At 37.6% G+C, this 21,915-nt stretch overlaps 1 protein-coding gene across 5 annotated transcripts in view; it reads left to right on the top strand.

Moving 5' to 3' along the window:
* The window catches only part of LOC118403805 (galactose-3-O-sulfotransferase 2-like), a 17,817-nt gene extending 5,398 nt beyond the window's left edge, over positions 1–12,419 (top strand). For 2 of the 5 annotated variants that reach the window (XM_035802604.1, XM_035802603.1), the window contains exon 6: positions 227–1,240. In XM_035802604.1, coding sequence (XP_035658497.1) covers positions 227–734 — 508 coding nt within the window. In that variant the 3' untranslated portion in view covers positions 735–1,240. Of the gene's footprint in view, positions 1–226; positions 1,243–6,384; positions 6,587–8,062; positions 8,188–8,916; positions 9,259–10,384 lie in introns of those variants that run through there. The other 3 variants (XM_035802609.1, XM_035802605.1, XM_035802610.1) reach the window with 3 other exon arrangements.
* Positions 12,420–21,915: the final 9,496 nt, after the last annotated feature.

The following is a 21,915-nucleotide window of genomic DNA, read 5'->3' as shown; positions in this document are numbered from 1 at the left end:
ATAGCTTGTTCAAGTATCTTTTCTAATATAGTAATAGGAAAGCAACCCTTTAATGCAATTAGCACTTTTGCGCCTTGGGAGCTTTCAAATTGAAAGACTGCTTACGGAATGCGAGTTTCGTCAAATCTGCTGCTTTAAGGGTTAAGCTGTTAAGAAACGAACTTTAAACAGACGAACTTCATGATGTATGGAAACGTTTCTTAATTTCAGATTATTCTTTACACAGGACCGTTGCGGGTTGGTACTCGGTGGTCCTGATAACAGAGTACTGGGAGGAGTCCTTAGTTCTTCTGAGAAGGAAGTTTTGCTGGAGACTTTACGACATTCTACACACAACACAAAAGCTGCATGCTCTTCATACTAAGAAAGAACACGTCTCTCTAACTACAGAACAGGAAGAAACTCACAGGAAAATGAGCAATGTCGATTATATGATGTATGATTACTTGAATAAGACATTTTGGCAACGTGTAACAAATGAGGGACCGGAGTTTTGGGAAGAGGTCACGTATTACAAGACCCTGAACAGTGAGGTGAACAAACATTGTAACTCAGTAGGTGGTAAAAGAGTCTTTCCTGCTGGTAAATGGAGCCAGGAATTTGTGATTGATTCGCCCTTCTGTAAAGAACTGAAATGGAAGGAAGACCGATGGGCGGACGCTTGTTGGGATGTGGTTGAGAGACAAAACGAAGAGACGAAACAGATCTTGAAGAAATTCAGCGGTGTTAAGTGATGTAGAAACATGCACATACTGTAGGTACAGTGTTGTTATTGGCGCACCTGTCTAGTTGTATACAAACTGTTTAGTGTGCTTACGTATATAGCTCAATTTGGTGAAATTCTTTACACTTACTGACTTTCAAAAGTTTTCAAGTAGCTATTTAAAACATAATACAAACTAGACAGGCAACATACAGTAAATGCAAACTATTTTACTTATTTATAATCACATGCAAAAATTGACGGTTTCAAAATAAAGTTTAAAAAAATGTTTACCCCCTGCGAGAATGGACTCTTCTGGTAGATCCTCCAGTAAGGATAGACCCGTTCAAATTAAAATCTTTAACTGAAAAAGGACTTCGGATATACTCGTCTCAAAAGGATGAACCTAACAGGTCTCATTCACCATCCATTTCCAGGCAAGATGTGTTTAATCCAAATTTCACGCTGTCAGTTCCAGCCGTTCCATCAGTAATACAGCAAAGCAACATTTCGTGTGCAAACTCGATAGACCTGTCATTTGTAAACACAATAAACTAACAATTAGTACAATTAACATAATTTATGCATGGTGTTGTTCATCATTGACTAACGTGCACATGTCACAATAATAGAATTTCCAAATAAGTTCCTTATTGCCATATTTGGTATCTGCTTATATTCCACCTGTCATAATTAACATGTTTTACATTTATTGAAGTCCAGTTATTGAAAACAATGGAAACAATTTCCTCATTAATTATGCAAATTAAGTCATCATTTGCATACAATGGATATCATTATAAACATCTATGCCCAAGCTACCTGCATGCCTAAAATGATGCCAATCCCTCAATCCTTTCTGCAGTTATCCTCTTTGGAAAGTTCCAAGATAAAATATCAGGGGGCTGAGACTTGCCCACTTTGTCATGACACTTAAAGCTATCTACCACTCTAATGCCAAGACCATATTACTTCCGGGACATAATTATTATTTCATTTTGTACAACATTGTCTAAGGTACCTACATACCAAATATCATAAAAATCCGCTGTTCCCTTCTTATCGTCTTCAGATGTTTTTGAAAAAAAATGGTCCTGCTATCCCCAAACTAGCCGCTAGGGAGCCCAAACTTATGGCACTTTTTTTCTGAGCACAAAAGCTATCTAACACTCCAAAATCGTGACCATAGCTTGTTCAGAACACAAGTAAGCGAGCCCGGGAGTTGTGCATCAGTACCAAAGTGAGCCTCTAGGGGGCCCAAAATCCAATCATTTCCATCTTGTATCACACACTAACAACACACATGAAAGTATGAGGTATGAAACCATTTCACTCAGCCATTCTTGAGTTATCATGTTGACAGACAGACAGACAAACGAAGGGTAAAATATTTCGTCCATGAAAACTAATTACAAACCTCACTGCTCCTCGTCTGAGTACCTAGAATCTTGATGAACCCAAATTCAAACTTCAAATTCAACTTAAAAGAACAAGTACCATGACAGACATTTTATCACATGTCTAACACTTGGATATCAATGATATGGTGCATACTAGTATGTTTACATACTATAAACCTACGCAAATATTTGAGTGCATCCGCATAAAAATTGCTCCAATTTTTGGTGCACCCTGTTTATAAAAAGGCATTTGCAAAGGGTTGTACATTACTATCAAATAATATTAACAGGCGAAACAAAATTACAGGCGAAACTACTCCCTCCCAAATGTCACAACTGCCGCGCATTGAAAAAAAAAGTGGAATCTCTTGTGTTTCGAATTCACTACTTCCGAAACATAAGTCGAACCCTGCACTAGTAAGCTGAGATTGAGCTTTCAGACTACACTATACACGATATATTGTTCTACATTTTCCATATGGTAAGAATGACTGCAATCAATCTACAATTCAAGCAACTTCTGTATTAATTCCTTAGTGTGTGATTAGATTCAGTTGCTAGTTAATTTAGAAATTAAACTAAGAATCTATACGTAATGGTTTGTTGATACACCCAGTTTGCTATAACGTGAGAGAGAACGTACTTTGAATGCTGTGTTTGTTAAAAATTTATTTACTAAAGGTGCTTTCTCCGGACATACAAACTGTAATGTGATAATGCAAATATAAGGTTTTGAATCAAAGAGTCTCTGTTGTTGTGCATACTGGCTCGTAGACTAGGGCTGAAAGACACCAGTACCACGTGACCATACTGGTTGTTCAACTTGTACTTAACAACCTACGTCACGCAGAAGTCACGAAATGTCAACCGGGACACGTACCCCGAATATCCTGTGGATCCGTTACATGTCAAGGTAAGAGTGTACAACATCTCGTATTTCTAAGTCTTCATAATTAGATATCAATGGTAATTAGCATGTTAAGGTATTACAGCCAATGTTTTGGCAATACTTTTTATTGTACATTGTATGTCAGCGTCCCCATTGTCTCCTAAGGGTACTTATATACGTAAATGGGGACATTGTGATACTTCCTTTAATAACAATATGTAGAATGTTTCAGTCCTTTGTGGTCTCTTGAATAGAAACTATAATTTCATGTTGCCATTACCAATATGTGTTTCATAGAATAGCACTGGAAACTAATTACAGCTTTTGGGATTAATTTACTTTGTTAAAAACATAAAGTAGTTAATAATTACTCTAGTTTAGACCTGGCTTGTATCTTAAATAGAACCAAGAAAGGATACAGTTTAATGTTGCTAGCTATGTATCCTCGGAAAAAAATACGTTAGCTAGTCAATCGCACGGAAAATTGTTTGACACTTTGACATTTTTAACCTTTAAAGACTTCTGTCTGCGTTTGTCTCCCATAATGTCACAACTAGATTCATCTCAGAGGTCCAAAAGAAACCTATTGAGTCTTACTAAAATAACCAGCAGTACAAAATGTGTCTCAAGAGACTTCTTTTGTAATAATTTTGGACTTATTCTATTTTTCACTTCTTTCTAAAACGTGCGGAAACACCCCCGTTCACAAATGGTTCGTTCTAGTGTGATTGGAATCATTTGAGTGCAAATCATATCAGACTCGTACTTTGACCTCGTAATGTTTTTAGAACACCACTAAAAATTCTACCAAGGCGACTCCTTTTTTGTCAATCATTTAATTTGGCGTGCATTGTGAGGGAGAAGGTAACTGGAAACATTTAAGCGAAAATCTAATTAGTTAATTAGCAGCCTCAAATTCTGACCTCATGTGACTCAAATTAGAAGCCCCACTTGGGTGGTTAGCCACACCCAGTACATGATGTACGTGTTTGTCAGCTCGTGCTAATCGTTCAGCAACTCTTACTAAAGCCTCAATGTTTACCACCCTTCAAAAAGTACACTGAGCCCTGATATACTGAAACTAAAGCATGTTTACTAAAGGTTATATCATGAAGGACATTATCCTCCGTACACCCTTGCGTCTTTTTCCCTCTGCAAGAATGGACCCTTCCAGTGCACCTTATGTGAATTTGCACGATAGACCAGCTCAGAAATAATCCAAATGAAAACATAGCCTGTTGAAAAACAAATCCAGTCCAAAATTGAATTTAGCAAACAAACGTCTCCGTGCATGAAACGATAAAATAGATCAGTTTAAAAACACTTCTGCAAACCAAAATACTTCTATATGTTAAGTGGAGAAGTCCAAAAATACATCCCAGGACTTTAACATAATCACAAAAGTAAAAAAAAAAACATGAATTTAAAAATGCCCCCCTATCCGCGGAAGAATGGACTCTTCCAGCACAGCCCATATAAAATTGCAAAACAGACCAGTCCTAAATACTCCACCTGAAAGACTTAATATTACATAATCACCAAAGTCCAAATATAAATTAAAAGACTTCCTTGCAAAAATGGAATCCTCAGATAGCATCAGGCTCGCTGATTGGCTGCCAAATCCTCCTTAGGATATTGAATCAGGTTACTTGATTGGTTGCCTATTCAATTAAGATAAATAGACATGTAAAGGCCTGAAGCTATATTCTTCACGTCATTGACCCCTCTGGCCATTGGAAACTGACCAAAACGAATCCCCCTAAATATCATTTTAAAGTGCTTTATGCAAAAAATTATACATGGGCCATATGATTAAATATCTAGTACACCCATTTACCAGAATGTAGCCCAAAAACCCAACAACATTTAGTGTTTTGTTGTGATATATGCCATGGCATCGTATTTTTCATTGCCAATCTTTTTTGACATTTGCTCACTTTTGCAGCTCGAGAGTGGTAACGAGATTAAAGGGTACCGTTCTGACTGAGGGAACCAAACAACCTCATTATGGCACGAGATTTCTTGTTTCTTGCACTTTCTTTGAGTTGTGTGGCAATATACATGTCCATCAGTTTCCTATCGGGATGGAAGGACAGGTCAACCGCAGTAAAACCGGCATTTGCTAATTTTCATATCACGCAAAGCTAAGAATTGTTTTTTCAAAGGACATCAGTGCATACTAGGCTTTGCCGTACGCGTCACAATGCAGTATCTAACATATAACCCTTAGAAATAAGAATATTTCTTTTTTTTTTCCACGGTGGTCAAATACGGGCTCAAAACCTCCCATGTCTAGCCGAGTTTGAACCTTCTTCCATGGTGTTCCATCAAACGTAATTTGAACAGAACCCGTGTTTTATTTATGGTCATCTGTGGTCATTGCAGGTAAAACAGTGCTTTTTGGCCTTTTCCCCCCAACTAACTTGAATCAGGCGAAAAATATACCTTTTTCACCAATATAAACAATTCACTTTGTGGTGGATCTGCAATATGTAACAAAGCTACTGGCGTCTTTGTTGGTGACCTTGAATATCATAAGTGTTGTTTACACCGGTATCAATTACACCCTCCCGCTATCTGTGCGGCATGATATGCGTGTAAACATCGTTTAAGATCTCCACCAAGAAGAGTCCAACTTAACTCCTTTACGGCTCAAAATGACCGCAACGGTTTTCCCGAGATTTTTGATATTGGGATTTTTAAGAAATGCCTTCGATTTTGAATTATTGGTGATTAAGTGCGAAAAATGCTATTTTTACGCATATTTTTGACAGTGACTTTGCTTAAAATCAAAAATTAAAAAATTCCAAAACAAAATGTTTTATTTGCCTCTTAGATGACGAGAAATCTGAAATCGAGACTTTGCCATGGCACTTGCGACGTACCCATCTTATCAAGAGTTTAGTCAAATTGAAGGCCTTCCTTGAAACAGAAAATAATCGTCTTTGGAAGCAAAATTGAAACAAGACAGCTATCTCAATTCAGACGGGAAGATTTAAACTATCTAAGATTGCGAATTTAATCTTATTTTGAACACATTTTCCTTGTCATAACTCCTTGGGCATATTCTAAAATAAGTCACGTTAATTTTGAGGGGGATTTTTACTTGTTACTATTGTTTAGTAGAATATGACAACTGGACAAATCTGTGGTCTCTGATGGCTTAGGTGCACTGTCTTTACCTTTGTCACATTATCTTTATTTATGAATCAATAAAGAGCTTTATTGTACATACGTACCCACACGGTTAAGTACAGGTCGCAACAAAACAACAACTGAAAGATAGATGAAATATATACAATATCTACCTACTCAAAAATCCTATTTTACTCAGTGAATTCGACTTCTTCCCTCTTCTTTGATATACTAAAAATATAGAAACAGATATTCTTTATTTCTTAAACGTTTGTCTAAAATAATTAGAAATATAAAGTTATCTATTTTATTTGCTACAGAGTTGATGGACCTAATACAAAACGGATGAGCCTAATGCAAACCAGATACCACCCCACAGCACAAAGCAATGTAACAAAGTTAGTTCCAACAAGCCTTCCTACCTGTGGCCGTCCTGTCACCAACTTTGTATTCATCAAGGTAACTTGGTAGTATTTAGGACTAAACAGATGTCTCTATCAATAATGGTGGTGAAAGCTTAACCTATTTAAATGAATACAGAATAGTGCAAATTTTAATTTTTTTTTTTTTTAAACATCTCGTAGATTTTTGATGTTGTGCAGGTAATTATAACATTAGGATGTAACGATGTCTTGGGTATAGAAATGTCTGCACTTATTTGATTCCTGGTTACTATCTGTTAAATTTTAAGAGAGCTAGAGAGGGTATGTCCTAACCATTGTTCTTACGCTTGAAATTTCAATTGTAGCAAAAAAAGTATGCAGCAGTCTTCAATGGAGACATACTCTTGTCTGTATTATAGTGTATCGCAATTTAACCCCAAGGCTACTACAATGTGCCTTATACACATGTCATTTTTTTCAAATTAGTTTTTATCATCCAAAAACTGCATAGTTTCCCACATGCGGACACCAATATGTGATGCATATTGGGAACGGTGGTCTTATGATTGATAACATAATAATATCTAGATCGAATGTTTGTCCAAAACAAGTAGAGCTGGATTAAAAAAAAAAAAATATGTGTTTTCTCGTCTCTCTAAGCTGTATCTCAAAGGGCGCTGTCTGTATGCAAAGTAATAATCGCAAATGATGTTTTGAGGACATCCATTGAAGGATTCATTCTTAATAACATTTATCTTTTCCGACAATAGTTTCATCAGGTTGGTAGAATAAAGGATTTCATTTCATTTTATTTGTTTACCCAAGAACGACATGTCGCCACTAAGCGTCTTTCAATGCACCCTGCATACATTAATATAAAACAATGGTTCAAATCAACATCAAACATAAAATATAGGATGTAAGAGAATTCATTTACACAACCAGCAGGTACTTACATTGCTTACATTTCGATGTCGTCAGAGCTTTTAACTGGAGTTATGCTTAGCCACGTTTGGGATTGTTGTTTTATTACTGCAAAAGCGCCACCTACATAGGCTACATATAGCGCTTAGAATTAATAAGCAGAACTCCAGTTAGAAGCTCTGACGAAGGTGACGTAAGCAATGTAAGTGCATGCTGGTTATGTTACATGAATTCTCCTATATAATTTTTTTTTTTCTCTTGTCTCTGGGTGAGACCGAGAACCTCTGAAACGCCATTGATCCAAAGCTTCGTGGTATCTCACTGCACTTGAATAACCAGTGCGGCAGTGCGGGGTTCGTTCACTTCGGCACTGCCGTGTAATTTCCGCCGATTTCTTTGTAATTTAGTTATTGCGTAATATGACTTAGAAAGCAACAAATACACACAACGTCACACAAATTCGTTCTTTATCTCTGGAATTCGTTGAATTTCTTTTGAATCCCGCAGTGCCGTACCGGTGCCGCTTGTTCGGTCTAACAATCACTCGATGATGATGACGATCATTACGTCATTTTGAACTTCAACTATTTCTTACCTTACTTTTAATAACATATCTATTTCTATCCAGGTTCATAAGACAGCTTCGGGCTCCACGTTTATGGTCCTGGCGAGGTTCGGCCGGAACCACGGGATGACCATCTGCTATCCCAAGCGCCATAGGAAGGCAATGCACATTCAGCTATCATACCCAAGGTAATCCAATGAATGTTGTATTAACGCGTCATTTATTAACGACAAAATCTTTTATGGAAATATTTTTACTCAAGTCGGTACACCCATTGCTATACTGCTTATACCTATTGTCTACTGTTGACCTTAATTTAATTTTATTTCTAATATCAACTAAACAGGCGATAGTTGCTAGCAAATACAGCATATTTTACCTATCTAAAACCCTATGCAAAACAGACTATTCGAAAGGTGTCTTTACAAAAAAAAAACTTGCGAGGACAGACTTTTCGTAGGATAATTCAAGTTACTCTAGAACATTAAAAAAACTTCCACTAGAAAGTTGACTTTGCAGATCATCAAAATTAAATTCTACAAATTCACCTAGTGAGATAATAGACCCTTTCAGTGGTACTTGTGAGCAAAAACTAATTCAAGAACATCACCACCATAATCCATAATTGAATTCTAAAAGAATCCTCCCTCCGTGCGATGATGAATTCTTCCAGCGACACATTGATTTGAAGTGGAGAAATCAAAAACATTACATCTAAAAATGACCCTTGCATACTGACTAGTTTAAAATGAACTGTAAAAAGTCATTCTTTGCAAGATTGGCGCAAAAATGAATCGATTTGACAGGTGGAAGACAGAATGTAGGAAAAACCCCAGGAAAAACTATATGTTCTATCCCGTACTTTGGAGTAGTTGAATGTCAAGGATTTAAACCAAACCACCGAAATATGCCCACAGTGGAAAACTGACGAAGAAAGACTGTAGACCGTCCCCTGGAAGAAAATACAACCTCATCATACACCATTCAGTCATGAACAAGCAAGCCATGGCCCGAGTCATGGAGCCCGGCACCAAGTATATCGGCATCTTTCGGGAGCCTCTCAATCATTTTCGGTCAATTTTCTTTTGGAAGAATAGAATGGCCCGCCGTAAAGAAAATCCACTTGGAGAGTTTCTCAATAGAAATCACGACCGGAAAAGATCATATTCGAAACATCATAATTTTCAAGCGTACACCATGGGGTTCCCGAAGAGGCTGATGACCAGCAAAAATGAAAGCCAAATATACGAAACAATCAGGTGGGTTATATTTGTCTTTTAATAAAAAATTTACTTAAAATGTTGAATTTCTTTACGTTTTACTTCGTATGCAAATGCTAAAAGTTCAAATTTCTTCCTATCAGCAGACTTCATAAGTCCGACATTATCAGAAACATATCAAATTTTAAAAAAATACAATTTAGTTTATAAGTACATCAGGTAGATTAAAACATACAAGCATGTCCAGATCAGTTCGAGAGAGAAGCTTCATCGGTACACTACAAAAGTACAGAGAGATGGTTTACTGAAAACTCCAAAATTTACAAGATAAGCAATGTTTGGTAACATACGTGAATATCTAAGCATGTTTCTTTATACATCTAGTAGAGTCCATTCAAAGTCACCGTGCGGATGTTTGTTGCCATTGTTTTGAATTGATTTTGAGCTTTGTAATTATGTGTCTAGGTTATTCAATACTTCATTTTCTAAACGCTGTTTCAACTTTCAACTTTATGATTTTTCCCTGGTTCTGTAAAACTTTAAAATGATGTGGGATTTGATACTTCTAATGTTTTCTGAATAATGATAACTTCATTCTACCATTATTTCCCATTATATACCATTTTTGGAACATTTGTAAATGGGTGACTGAGATGGGAAGATACCAATTCACTCATCCTTGCAAAGTATGGTTGGGTGTCATGTAACAATGGCCTACCACAAAGGATCCACCAGTGCCCAGCAGTGAAATCTAAAACTATACAGAGGCAACAATTTGGATGACTTTTATGGGGGTAATAGACTTATTTAACCATTTGGGAAAGTCTACAAATATTCGAAAATATTCTTAAATGTGAAAGAATCATACAGAAGTTTGATAATTATTCTTAAAAAATTAATGTTACTTTCAAAATGTTTCTAAGATATTCATGTATGTTCTCTTTATAAGAAATATTTAATGAAATAAGCTATCATTACGATGTAAGAGCTTTAAAATAGAAAGATTGCTTACGGAATCGATGCGAATCTCTTGAAATCTGTTGCTTTTTGGAAAAAGATGCTGTTTCTGAGAAAAGAACGTAAAACAGACCGATTGTACGAGGTACCAATGGTATGGAAACAACTTCCGAAACATATTAATTATTAACATTTTCTTTCTACACAGAACCATTGCGGGTTGGTACTCGGTGGTCCTGATAACAGAGTACTGGGAGGAGTCCTTAGTTCTGCTGAAAAGGAAGTTTTGCTGGACACTTTACGACATACTACACACAACTGACAGACTTCATGCTCTTCACACTAAGAAAGAACACGTCCCCCTTACTACAGAACAGAAACAAAACCACAGGAAAATGAGCAATATTGATTATGTGATGTACGATTACTTGAATGAGACATTTTGGCAACATATAACAAAGGAAGGACCTGAGTTTTGGGATGAGGTCACGTATTACAAGACCCTGAACAGTGAGGTGAACAAACATTGTAACTCAGTAGGTGGTAAAAGAGTCTTTCCTGCTGGTAAATGGAGCCAGGAATTTGTGATTGATTCAACCTTCTGTAAAGAATGGAAATGGAAGGAAGGGCAATGGGCAGGAGCTTGCTGGAACGAGGTTGAGAAACAAAACAAAGAAGCACAACTGAAGAAAACGAACGGCGTTTAGTGATTTACACATACACATATTGTGCATACTGTGTTTTAAGAGTTGACGCACGTGTCTAGCTATAAAAAAACTGCCTTGAATGTTAAGGGAGGGCCGTCTTTTGATTTATGCCTTATGTTTGATTACGTATACTTAAGCTCAACTTTATGAAATTTGGTACATTCCCTTCAAATGACCATGCAAATGATCACGGCCCTGGAATTGATTTAGCACGCGAGGATTATTGTTTTGTAGGTGAAAAGATAACTTTGTTGCTTGTTTATATCATATACAGTTATTAGTTTTAGATTACAAAACAAAGATGCAGAAGAGAATGAGCATGACGCATTTGAGACTATTTAGACGAAGTTAAAGTTTAAGTGATGATGAGTATGTGCTAGCCCATAAGATGTTATTGTATGCGAGATAGGGATTTGGCAATCTATGCTACAATATCATATATGTTTTGTAAGATATATATAGTAGTGCAATGTTTCTAAAAATACATAAAATATGTTTTATAGATGATTTGCAAATAAGGTCCATATGTTTTTTCAAGGAAGTTTTAAACACATTAGACACCTGAGAAACATGTGTGCGGTACTTGATTAATGGGTGTATTATTAATAGTTTTTTTTTTTACATTTTCCACCTTGCAAAGGTAATAAGATTTGTTTTAAATCTAAGGATACTTTGTTTACTTGGAACTACTTGTTTATTTTTCTGATTTTCTATTAATTTCTTACTGATTGATGTATCAAGAAAGATGGTGAAAACAAGTTACTGCCAACTGCAAATAGTAGTACATATAGTATATTAGATACATATGCATATATGATATAGATAAAAAATAACAGAACCATAATGAAGTTTATTTGCAAGTTCTTGCCCGAGGGCTAATTGCAACATGAAACATACAGAAAATATAGTAAACATACATAAAATAAAGTAATTTGGTATAGATAACAATGGTGAAAAATGTAATTGAGCATTGAGGGACGCCACAGCAAATTGTTCTTGCATTTGAGTAGGTATCATTGGAAGCATGTTGTTTTCTTTTATAAATACATTATTTTAGAAGGTGAAAACATCCTTGACGTCATAGCAGTTTTTCCAACATAATTTCTCAGTATTGTTAAGACTGGTTTTGCCCACCTTGGCTAATTAATTGACATGGCAACTTTCTGGTGTAATAAATGTTTACCTTGTGGCTATCTTATAAAATCGTCAATAAATGGACAGCTATCATGTCCATAAGATATATTCTTACTACACAGGTTTCACATCGATGTTGTTAACATTAAGTTTGGACAAATGGCAGTGACTTAAGATTCAATAGCTATTATAAAGGCAATACATTGATAGATTTGCACTATTTAACAACTATCCCGCGGCACACATGGCAGTGGACATAAATGATACGTGAACGTAATCTTTGCTTATTCATAGCTATCATGCGAAAAAGGTGGGGTTCTACCACAAATCCTATTCTAGTCTCTAAACCCACGTGTGACCGCATGTGATCAGCGAATAATCATGTTGATAAATACAAACCATAAGTGAACAGTTTGTTTTCTTTCATTTGATACCGAAAACGTCTCTAGTATTGTTAAAGGCAACCTAAGCAATATTAGATTATTGAAACTGGAAATAATGTAGATAAGCCAAGCACATCTAATGCATCACATTTACATTATCATTTCATAATTTGAGCCGTTAAAAATGGCACAGAAACAAGTCGCACGAGGATTTGGAGGGTTTCAATAATAAGCCATATTTTCGTGAAAGTTGTCTCTGGGTCATTTTAACCGCTGAAATGAGGAAATATTGATGTAAATGTGGGAAATTAGTGCAGTAGATGTCAATATTCTACAGATTGCCTTATCCAGAATATATTTTCACTTTTAACCCTCTAATATTGCTTAAGTTGCCTTGACCCCCCATGGTTCGTCCGACAAATGCATCATGGGATTCAATCATACTCGACCTAACACATTTCATAACCATTACATATCACATTACATAACCATCACCACCAGATGGTATGAGCAGTCAACACTATAACTTGAGTCAGAGCCTGGACCGCCGTCGTCTCACAGAAGTAACTCCTCTCTCCTTGATGGTGTTTTTGAACCTGAACCCGAGGATATTCAGGACGCTTAGCTCGATCTACCAAAACATATCGTGAGTAAAAACGTAACCAGAGATTTTCTTGTGAAAAATCGCAAAGATAATATAAATGTGTATCATTCTGGTAGGGCTTTTGGTCGGGGGGATACTAGTTGTCGCAATGGGAGGCAGCGGAAGAAAATATTGCTGTTACTATTAGGCACCGATACAGTGTAGCGGTACAAACCCGTTTTACTTGTTGGACCAGTCCGGAAAAATCGGACCTGAACAAATTAGGCGGACCGGATGTTGGACCTATTGGAAAATGAAGACATTATGTGATTAGGCATTCACACGTTTGGAGGCTTACCGATCGAAGACTAAAACAAGAAAATAACAAGCTTAGAGTCTATAGTCGTTTTTTTTTCTACCAACGAAATAAAGGTTTACAGTCAACCCTATAGATGCAGTTAGCTTGTAGGATTTAAAGACTCCAGCGGGAGTCGAAAACTCCACAAAACATATATTTCTTTGTAGTGAAATGGACCATTTTGTTTTCAGTTTTGAAAATTCACAAGTTTTCACATATTAAATCAGGTCCAGGTTTAGGTCCGGACATGGATTTTCTGTATCTGTACCCACCCCTAGCTACTACTTTTCCCCCGAGTGCAACCTTAGCTTTGCTTGGAGAGTAATAAAGATTAGCATTTCTTTATGCAATTAGATAAACTATGTATCTTAAGCTACATCTGCCCTCACTGTACACACTGGTATGCATAATATCTTGATGTTGCATGTAGTAAGATAAATATTCTTACTACACAAGTATCAGTACTTGCACAGATTATTCAGAACTGTTTGGGACTTTATTATCTTAGCCTGTGAGAGCAAAAATGTACAATAGAGCTTTTCGACATTAATGCGGTGCGATCTCCCTGTTGCCCATGTTAGTTAATGACTCACAAAATAGCCACATAGAAAATTAATGATAATTTTTTGTTCTATGATGGTCCTTCAGAAATTCTACAAGAAATCTTTACAAATTATAAGACTGAGTAAAAAGTTGCATACGAAAATACTTAAAATATTTTGTCGCTTGCTTATCTTGTACAATAAAGGCACAGAGGACTACTTGTAGTCTTATGGGTGTAAAAGACAACTCCCAGTAATACTCAAAGATATTTACCTGTACTGATTTTGTCTTTAAGCCAACTCGCTGTAGATGTACTGGAAAATTCATTATCAGCGTGCAAAACTGTAAACATGAGAGTCATATAGTCCGTATGGGGAAAGCAATATTCTGGGTTTAGTTTATTTTGATGTCAACCTCTGTTATGTTATCGTTGTATCTATTAGTTCCCTTTGTTGACTTTGACCTGTTTTTTATGTTTCATTAGGTACAAGACTTATGTAGGCAGATGTGCTTCTTGTCAGATGCTCATAAAAAGAATGTGAATATAAGAATAAACTTGATAGATATCTTGTTATCTCGGCGCTCAGAAATTCACAACCGGACTGCATAATTTCCCTCTGTCTTAATTGATCTTATTCTTCACAGTCAGCAAACTGCGATTTGCCATGTAGAAATACGAAAGACCCCCATATCAGAGTAGTCTGTTCCTATGTATATTTATTCATGCAAACGTAACAATCAAAACTGTACACGTGCATCAACACTTGTCGAATAGCAATTACGCACAAGCATGAAATTAAATGAAACTGTCTGCTTCCCGAAACTAGGAAGTAAATTGAGTTAGCTGAACATGCATTAATTTTCAATTTCTAGTTGAACTTTTCAAATTTTCATGATGACTTCGCTTCATGGGCTGCGACAATGTACTTCTTTGCTTACCTTTTGAAAGTACAAAATGCTTTGATGATATCTCAGTGTCATTGGACGAATGTTGTTAGCTTCAATTTTTTTTTGTATTTGGCTTTTGGACAGACGAGGAAGTTTTGTAACTTATATTAACAGTGCCATATACAGGGTACAGAAGCTAAAGGTAATCCTTTACCTCCCTACCCGAAGTCAGGTACCCTTTTTTACACCTGGGTGAAGTGAGGAAGGTCGTGAAATGTGCCTTTCCCGAGGACACAACGTCGGGGCACGGTGGGGATTGAACAGATTGGACCTATAGATTCCCAGTCGAACACTACACCAGTTGCGCCAAGCCCTAAGCTTCACACTTTGTTCTAATGTCATCATAATGCCCGGCCACACGGCTGCCAGTACTTTATGCAGTTAGCGGCTCTTCGTTACTTTAATAGTTAAATTCAAGTCTTTAAAGACTTGTATTTGTTGGTGGTATGTTTACGGATAATATGTCCCATAGTTTGGTCGGGACTGCAACATCGACGCTTGTCTGATTTAAGCCTCCACATGCTATAAAGACTAATTTACATTGAGTTATAATATTCTTGTCAATCCACAGTATTAAAGTCATTCTTGCTGAAACGCCCAAAATCCGCCAACTTTTAAGCAGCACATTCGATGTCGCTACGAAGCATCCGGGACCCAATACCTACGTCCAAGTCAACAACGCCGCCAAACATCCGAGATAAGCGAACGATTGACAAGAATAGCAATCTACCGGATACTCGAGGCCCGATACCCACCTATAATCCAACCACACTTCCAAGCACTCAAGAGTCCGGCACGTCCAACCCAACCACCTTGCCAAATATTCGGGACCCAAGTCCCAACTACAACTCAACCACGCTACCAAGCTTTCGGATACAGAATTCCATTTACAAACTAATTGCACTACCAAGTATTCGCCAACTGAACCCTAAGTACAATCCATCCACACAGAACCCCAATCAAACGGACGAGGACCAAATCCGGAACCCGAGTCCGACGTATCCACAAACTGCTCCGATGCATCAGCAAGACAACCATGCTGGGTTATCTCCAAATACAGCCGGTCACAATACCCGCATTCAGCAAAATACAGCCACACATCTACAAGATAGTGAACATACTTTAAGGCAAAACAACAATCGCGAGGATCCCTCTACTCGCCCCCTTACTGTTACCCGTCTCATACATGACGAAACTGCCAGTACCTCAGCCTCCAGTGAGGGCAATGCCAGGATTCAGCCTCATGCAGCTACATCTCAGAACAGTGCTTTGAGTCAACCTGGCAATGCCAACGATCCCTGCCACCGACAACAACCTGTGACAAGTAAAAAAACTGATGCAGTTGCCTTCAAAACAGCCAAGCGTGAAGCTGCTTTGAGGCAAGACGACGGTGACGATAACCTTTTCATCCAACCATATGCTGTTAGATACCAGGAGGAAGATGACGACAGCAACCGACATGCACCTGATGGAACAGAAAACACAAGAGTAGATAATACTGATGGCGATATTGAACCGTATGTTGCCTACATGGGCCAGGGAGGCGTGCAATTTGTTAAGAGACGTTCTGAAGGAAGCTCTAAAAGACCAGTACTCTCCACGAGCTTGGAAGAAGAAGAATCCGTCGGGAATGACGCCGACACTTCGTGCTCTGTCCGGAATGATGGTGCCACACTTGCAGATCAGCTGAATCCGAATCCGATGTACCTGCCAAACATTGGACAACAGCTGATTTGTGGTAAGACGCAACCCCTTGTTCATTGGCGTATTTTGGTTTCTCGTTTCCCTTTCTCGTACTCTGTGGTCGTATTTCACGTCAATAAAAAACATTCATTCTTTCATTTAAAAAATCCCGTCAATAAAGCAATGTCATTTTTAAAGCTTACATTATTCTACAATGATATAGTCATGGTTTCTGATAGGCACATTTTACTGGATAAAATTTTAATTTAGGAAATGAGGTTTTGAAATTTTCATGCTAAACCACAATGTTTCCTCTATTATCAACATTTTATATTATATCATGTTACATTTATAATTTTTTTCATAGCTTATTCAATTAGTTTAATGATGTCATTGTCTAAACTCTAAGATGGTGAACCATATCGTGAGCGAACGTATAGTCAGGTTATTTCCCCGGAATTTCGTCAGTACCTTTAGTTTTAGTCCTTTTTATTGCATTCTAAGGTTACACATTTTGTCATATATGTAGAAAAACATATTAGAAAATTGCCGATCCAAAATAACGGACATTTGACGTCATTACCTGGCGTCATTTTGACGCCATTGTGGTTGTCATTGACAGATTTCAATATCATAATTGCGTAATATTTCACAATGCCAATATCAAAATTACAGAAAATATAACACTTCCTGAGTACAACATTTCCTGCAAATTTGGTGACGCCTGTGTGCCCAAGTAAATCCCAAAAATCCCGGTTAGGATGGGGTTAAGACAGTGAACTGGCCAATTGTGTTTCATCAAATGACAGGTGCATTTCTAGACTGCTTGTGCCTGTATTCCCGGGTGTGTCGCCGTCATGCGGGAACTGTTATCTTCCTGATTGTGCTGCTCGTGAGTTTCACCTTCGCCGGGTTATACTTCACCGGACGCGCAGGGGACGTTCAAAAGGTACGCCAACGGCATCTGTAACATTAGTTTAGTTTTGGGTGTGTCTGTGTGTCTGTCTGTGTGTGTTTGTGTTTCTGGATATTTGTGCTCAGCATAACTCAAGAACCTCTTGATGGATTACGATGATATTTGATATGTAAGTAGTTGTTAGGAAGACAAAGGTCAAGGTCAATTTTGGGCCCCTGGTATGTGACCTTGGTACTGCAGGAGAAATTTATTTTGTATCTTTTGAACTTGATGTGCTGTGGTCTTGATTTTTTGACGGCAGATAGCTAATGACGTAAGGAATAGGTGGTGTATGTTTGGGTCCCCTAGCAGGTTGCTCGGGAACTGCAGGGGCGTTTTTTTTCAAAATCTTCTTAGGAGGATAACTGAACAAGGTAATGACAAATTCATATGATATTTGGTATATAGGTCGTTTTGACAGAGATGTACATCCTAAAGTGCAAATTATGCTAACTGTCACTTAATTTGCATAATTAATGAGGGAAATCTATATTTGTAGTGTTTTCCATTATAGGACTTAAATACCTGTAATATATGTAGTTAGTGGCTGGTGGAACATTAGCAGATAACAATTATGCAAATCCGCCCCAAATTTGCATACTTTATATAAAGTGCCATGATTCTTCTCAACGGTATATTATTGGACAATCAACATTTGGACCGGCATAAGATATTTAAAGGTGTATATAACCAAACATAGATTATTTAAATGTGGAAGTAATTTGCATAATCGGACTATTTCATGGAGATATGAGGTCTGCGAACTCTTGTTTTACCTTATTTTGTTCTGGGCTGCATCATTTTTCATATCGCTATCCCTGTAGCAAGAGTCATTTTAAGTCCTGAACTCTGTCCACATTTTGACAACAGCTTTGACTACATTCACCAGAGTAATGTCCGTAATTAAAAAAAATGACGGACAAAATTGTATGGTCAACGCTTGCTTATGTACAACTTACTTACATAGGTCACAACTTTGACCATCCAATCGTTTACCATTTAGAAGAATTATGGCACTTTTACATTGACTATGCAAATTAGGGTCTTATTCTCTTGATTTGTATCTGGTAATCTTTCACCTACCACAAACCACTTATGTTGCATGCATATGGATCACGTAGTGGAAAACATTGAATAGGATTTATAGAATGGGTTTTATAATATTTCTTTTTTTATTTAACGTGCAAACCACATATATTCTAGGGGGCCCTAAAGTACTTAAATTCTTCCTTAAATCACAATCTGCCACAAAAAATCAAGACCATAGCATAGCATGTCCAGCTCAAAAGGTACAAAATGGACGTTTTCCTGCAGTACCAAGGTCACCTGCTAGGGGGTCCAAGATCGACTTTGACTTTCGTCTTCCCAACACATTTTAATGGAGATAATTACTACCTATCAACAAATCTAGGACATACCAACCTATCTCCAGCCGACTCCAGACTACTACCCCCACCCATCTGCCACACGTAATGTCCACGTCATATCTATTTGATTATTTGTAGAGATTGAATTGTCTTAAAACAATGCTGACCTGATTGAAAACCTTCATAAACCTAAATAACGTAAACATTTTAGCAGCTGAAATTACCTTTGAACGTTTCCTACATATTCAAGCACTTTAACCCTCAAACACCCGAGTGGGGTCCATTTGGGCCCCAGGCGTACATTTTGAAGTGCCATTTGAACATTTTTGATCTGAGGAAAAAAACCCTTCCGTGACTTTGTCAGTCAATATGTCTTATGCCTTTTTCTGAGTTTTGGCAATGATTGATACAATAATGTGGAAATTATAAAGAAAGTTTGTGTTCAGTCCAAACGGACCCCAGCAAAAATGTGCAGTTTTTAAAACAAACTTTGGAGGCTTACTCCTTAACCACTTATAGTATGACTACCAAACTTTTAGACAATAATAAGAATGTAAACCTAAATCTTCACAAAACTTTCTGTGTCATCAACATGTAATTCAACGACAATATGACGTCATTTGCATAATCAGGGCGACCATCTTGGATTTTGACCAATGACGTCATGAAATTAGCATAAATTATAGATTTTAAGCCATGAAAATTACATTCAATTTCATAGAATTTAATTGTTGTCAGAAAACAGGTGTAGTTTACCAAGAAACCCTTGTTTAGATTAAAATTGTCAAATTTTGGCAAAAATATGCCTGTTATAATATGGTTGCCATGGCAACTTCAAAAATTATAAACTTACTTTATTGAGCAAAAACTTTTGCCAACAATATTTTGTGATAAATTACCAAGTTTCGTAGCTTTAGCTCTAGCCGTTCATGAGCTATGCGACGTAAATGTTGCTGAGGGCCTCAAAATTCCCTTATCTGGTAAGAATAGGTTTAGTGCAAAACGTGGTCCTTCTGAACTTTTGCATAAATTATGATAATGAGTTGGAATTAGCAACACCTTAACATCTCAAAATCTTCCTCTTACATTGACGAAGCAATGTCTATACACTGATTGCCGATAAGAAATGGTACTGAGATTTTATGAACAAAACATTTTGGAGTCCGTTTGGACCCCACTCGGTCATTTTAGTCGCAAAAAAAGGTCGGGTGCTTGAGGGTTAATGTTACTGAAGCATTTAAGATATGTAACGACTGCATATTTATCTCCGTATATAGTCGACACCAGGGGTGTACAATGTATCCACCCCTGCTCACTCGGTTTTGGACACTGCCTCCTCCCGTGATCAGCACACCCGCCGATACAGCGCTGAAGGTTCTACAATGGCTACTGTGATATCCGCCGGTTCTATCAAGAGCTCTTATACACAAACAGTCCCCAAGACTTCAGCATCCTCCCAAGGTGACTTTACTTGCGGAATTAGAGAATTGCATGTAAAATATGCATGATTACGCACAACTTCTATAGATACATGCCCTGAAAATAGAGCTTTTATAGGTCTAATCCAAATGAATAATCAAGAAGCATAATTTCAACTTCTTATATTGCTATATTCATCTGATTTTTCTATTCCTTTCTTTGTAATGCTAATGATAATTCTGAGTGGGACTGTTACAATGTTACATATAGATCTCGCTTTAATTTAATATTTGTATTCATGAGTTGTATACGCAGTTAATTTGTTTTAGACACAAATTTCTGCATTCGTTGATGGCAAGAAAATTGACCGGCAAGTTAACAACAATGTCATTTTGTGAAAACTTTTTTTTTTCAGCTTAAAGGTACGTATATTATGGGCTACGTTTCACGGTGTTTACTTCTTGCAGGGACGCCCGGAGTAATGGAAGGATCGATCAAACTTATTTTTGGCGGGAAAGGGTCAGAAACGGGGAGGTTTGACCGCAACTACGGAGTGGCCGTGTCTGCTGAAAATGAGATATTCGTGACTGATTTCCTCACAAGCGAGTCCAAGTCTTCAGCACAGACGGGGCCTTTCTCCGCCTCTTCCCTACAGTGCTGCCTGGCGGAGGACCCAAGATCCAACCTTGTGGTACAGCAATTGACGGAGAAGGTGATGTTTGGGTAGTAGGATATACAGGCGAGGTAAGGATAAGGTTACAGGTAGCTCAATACAACAAGAACGGCCTGCCACTGACTACGTTCGACTTACAGCATTGGGCTCCCTCCCCCAGTATCGCAATCGATCTGCGCAAAGGCCGAATCATCGTGGGGGATTTGAGAGAAATTTTCATTCTCCGGCCAAACGGCTCTGTCTATCGTCGCTTTGGAGCAGAGAAAAGTTGGGAGTTCTCTTACGTCACTACCGACCAGGAAGGCAACATTCTCGTCACAGACACCAAAGAATCCACCGTCCATGTGTATAATTCATCCGGGCAGTGGAGGTTTACATTTGGAGGATTCGGATACAGTGAGGGGAAACTCGTCCGACCCAGAGGCATTTGTGTGGACACATCCGGCAACATTCTTGTGGCAGACTGGGGAAACAGACAGATAGACATGTTCACAAGCCGCGGGGAGTTTGTCCGCACCGTCGCGACCACCAAGCACCCTTGGGGCATTGCTCTCGGACCTGATGGACAGTTGGTGGTGACCAATGTCCAAGACAATACCGTAACAATATTCCCAGGCCAGGTGGCTAGGATGTAACTGCTTATAAGAAAGTGGTTCTGGCCATTTCGTGTTGTTTTCTTCGTTGCCATTGTAAAATACACAATAATCTGGAATACACAATGCTAAACATGATAAACAAAGAAATAAATAAATGTAAATAAAGAAAAATGCACAATTTAGGTTTACTTGGAATTGAATCATTTAATGATACAACATGCATGGGGAATGTTTAATTTAGAATATCCAATGTCCATCAGCAAGTGAGTATGAATGTTTTATTTCCGCATACTTATTTCAGCATTATTAAATGCGAAAGGTGTACTACATCAATGAGAAATGGAGTACAGCTATTTTGGAATAAAACTACATAATATATGTACATCATTT

The sequence above is a fragment of the Branchiostoma floridae genome, chromosome 16, assembly GCF_000003815.2.
Source record: "Branchiostoma floridae strain S238N-H82 chromosome 16, Bfl_VNyyK, whole genome shotgun sequence".
In the NCBI taxonomy this organism is placed as follows: Eukaryota; Metazoa; Chordata; class Leptocardii; order Amphioxiformes; family Branchiostomatidae; genus Branchiostoma; species Branchiostoma floridae.
The sequence above is the reverse complement of the archived record's forward strand: the minus strand, read 5'-3'. Positions and strand labels throughout refer to the sequence as shown.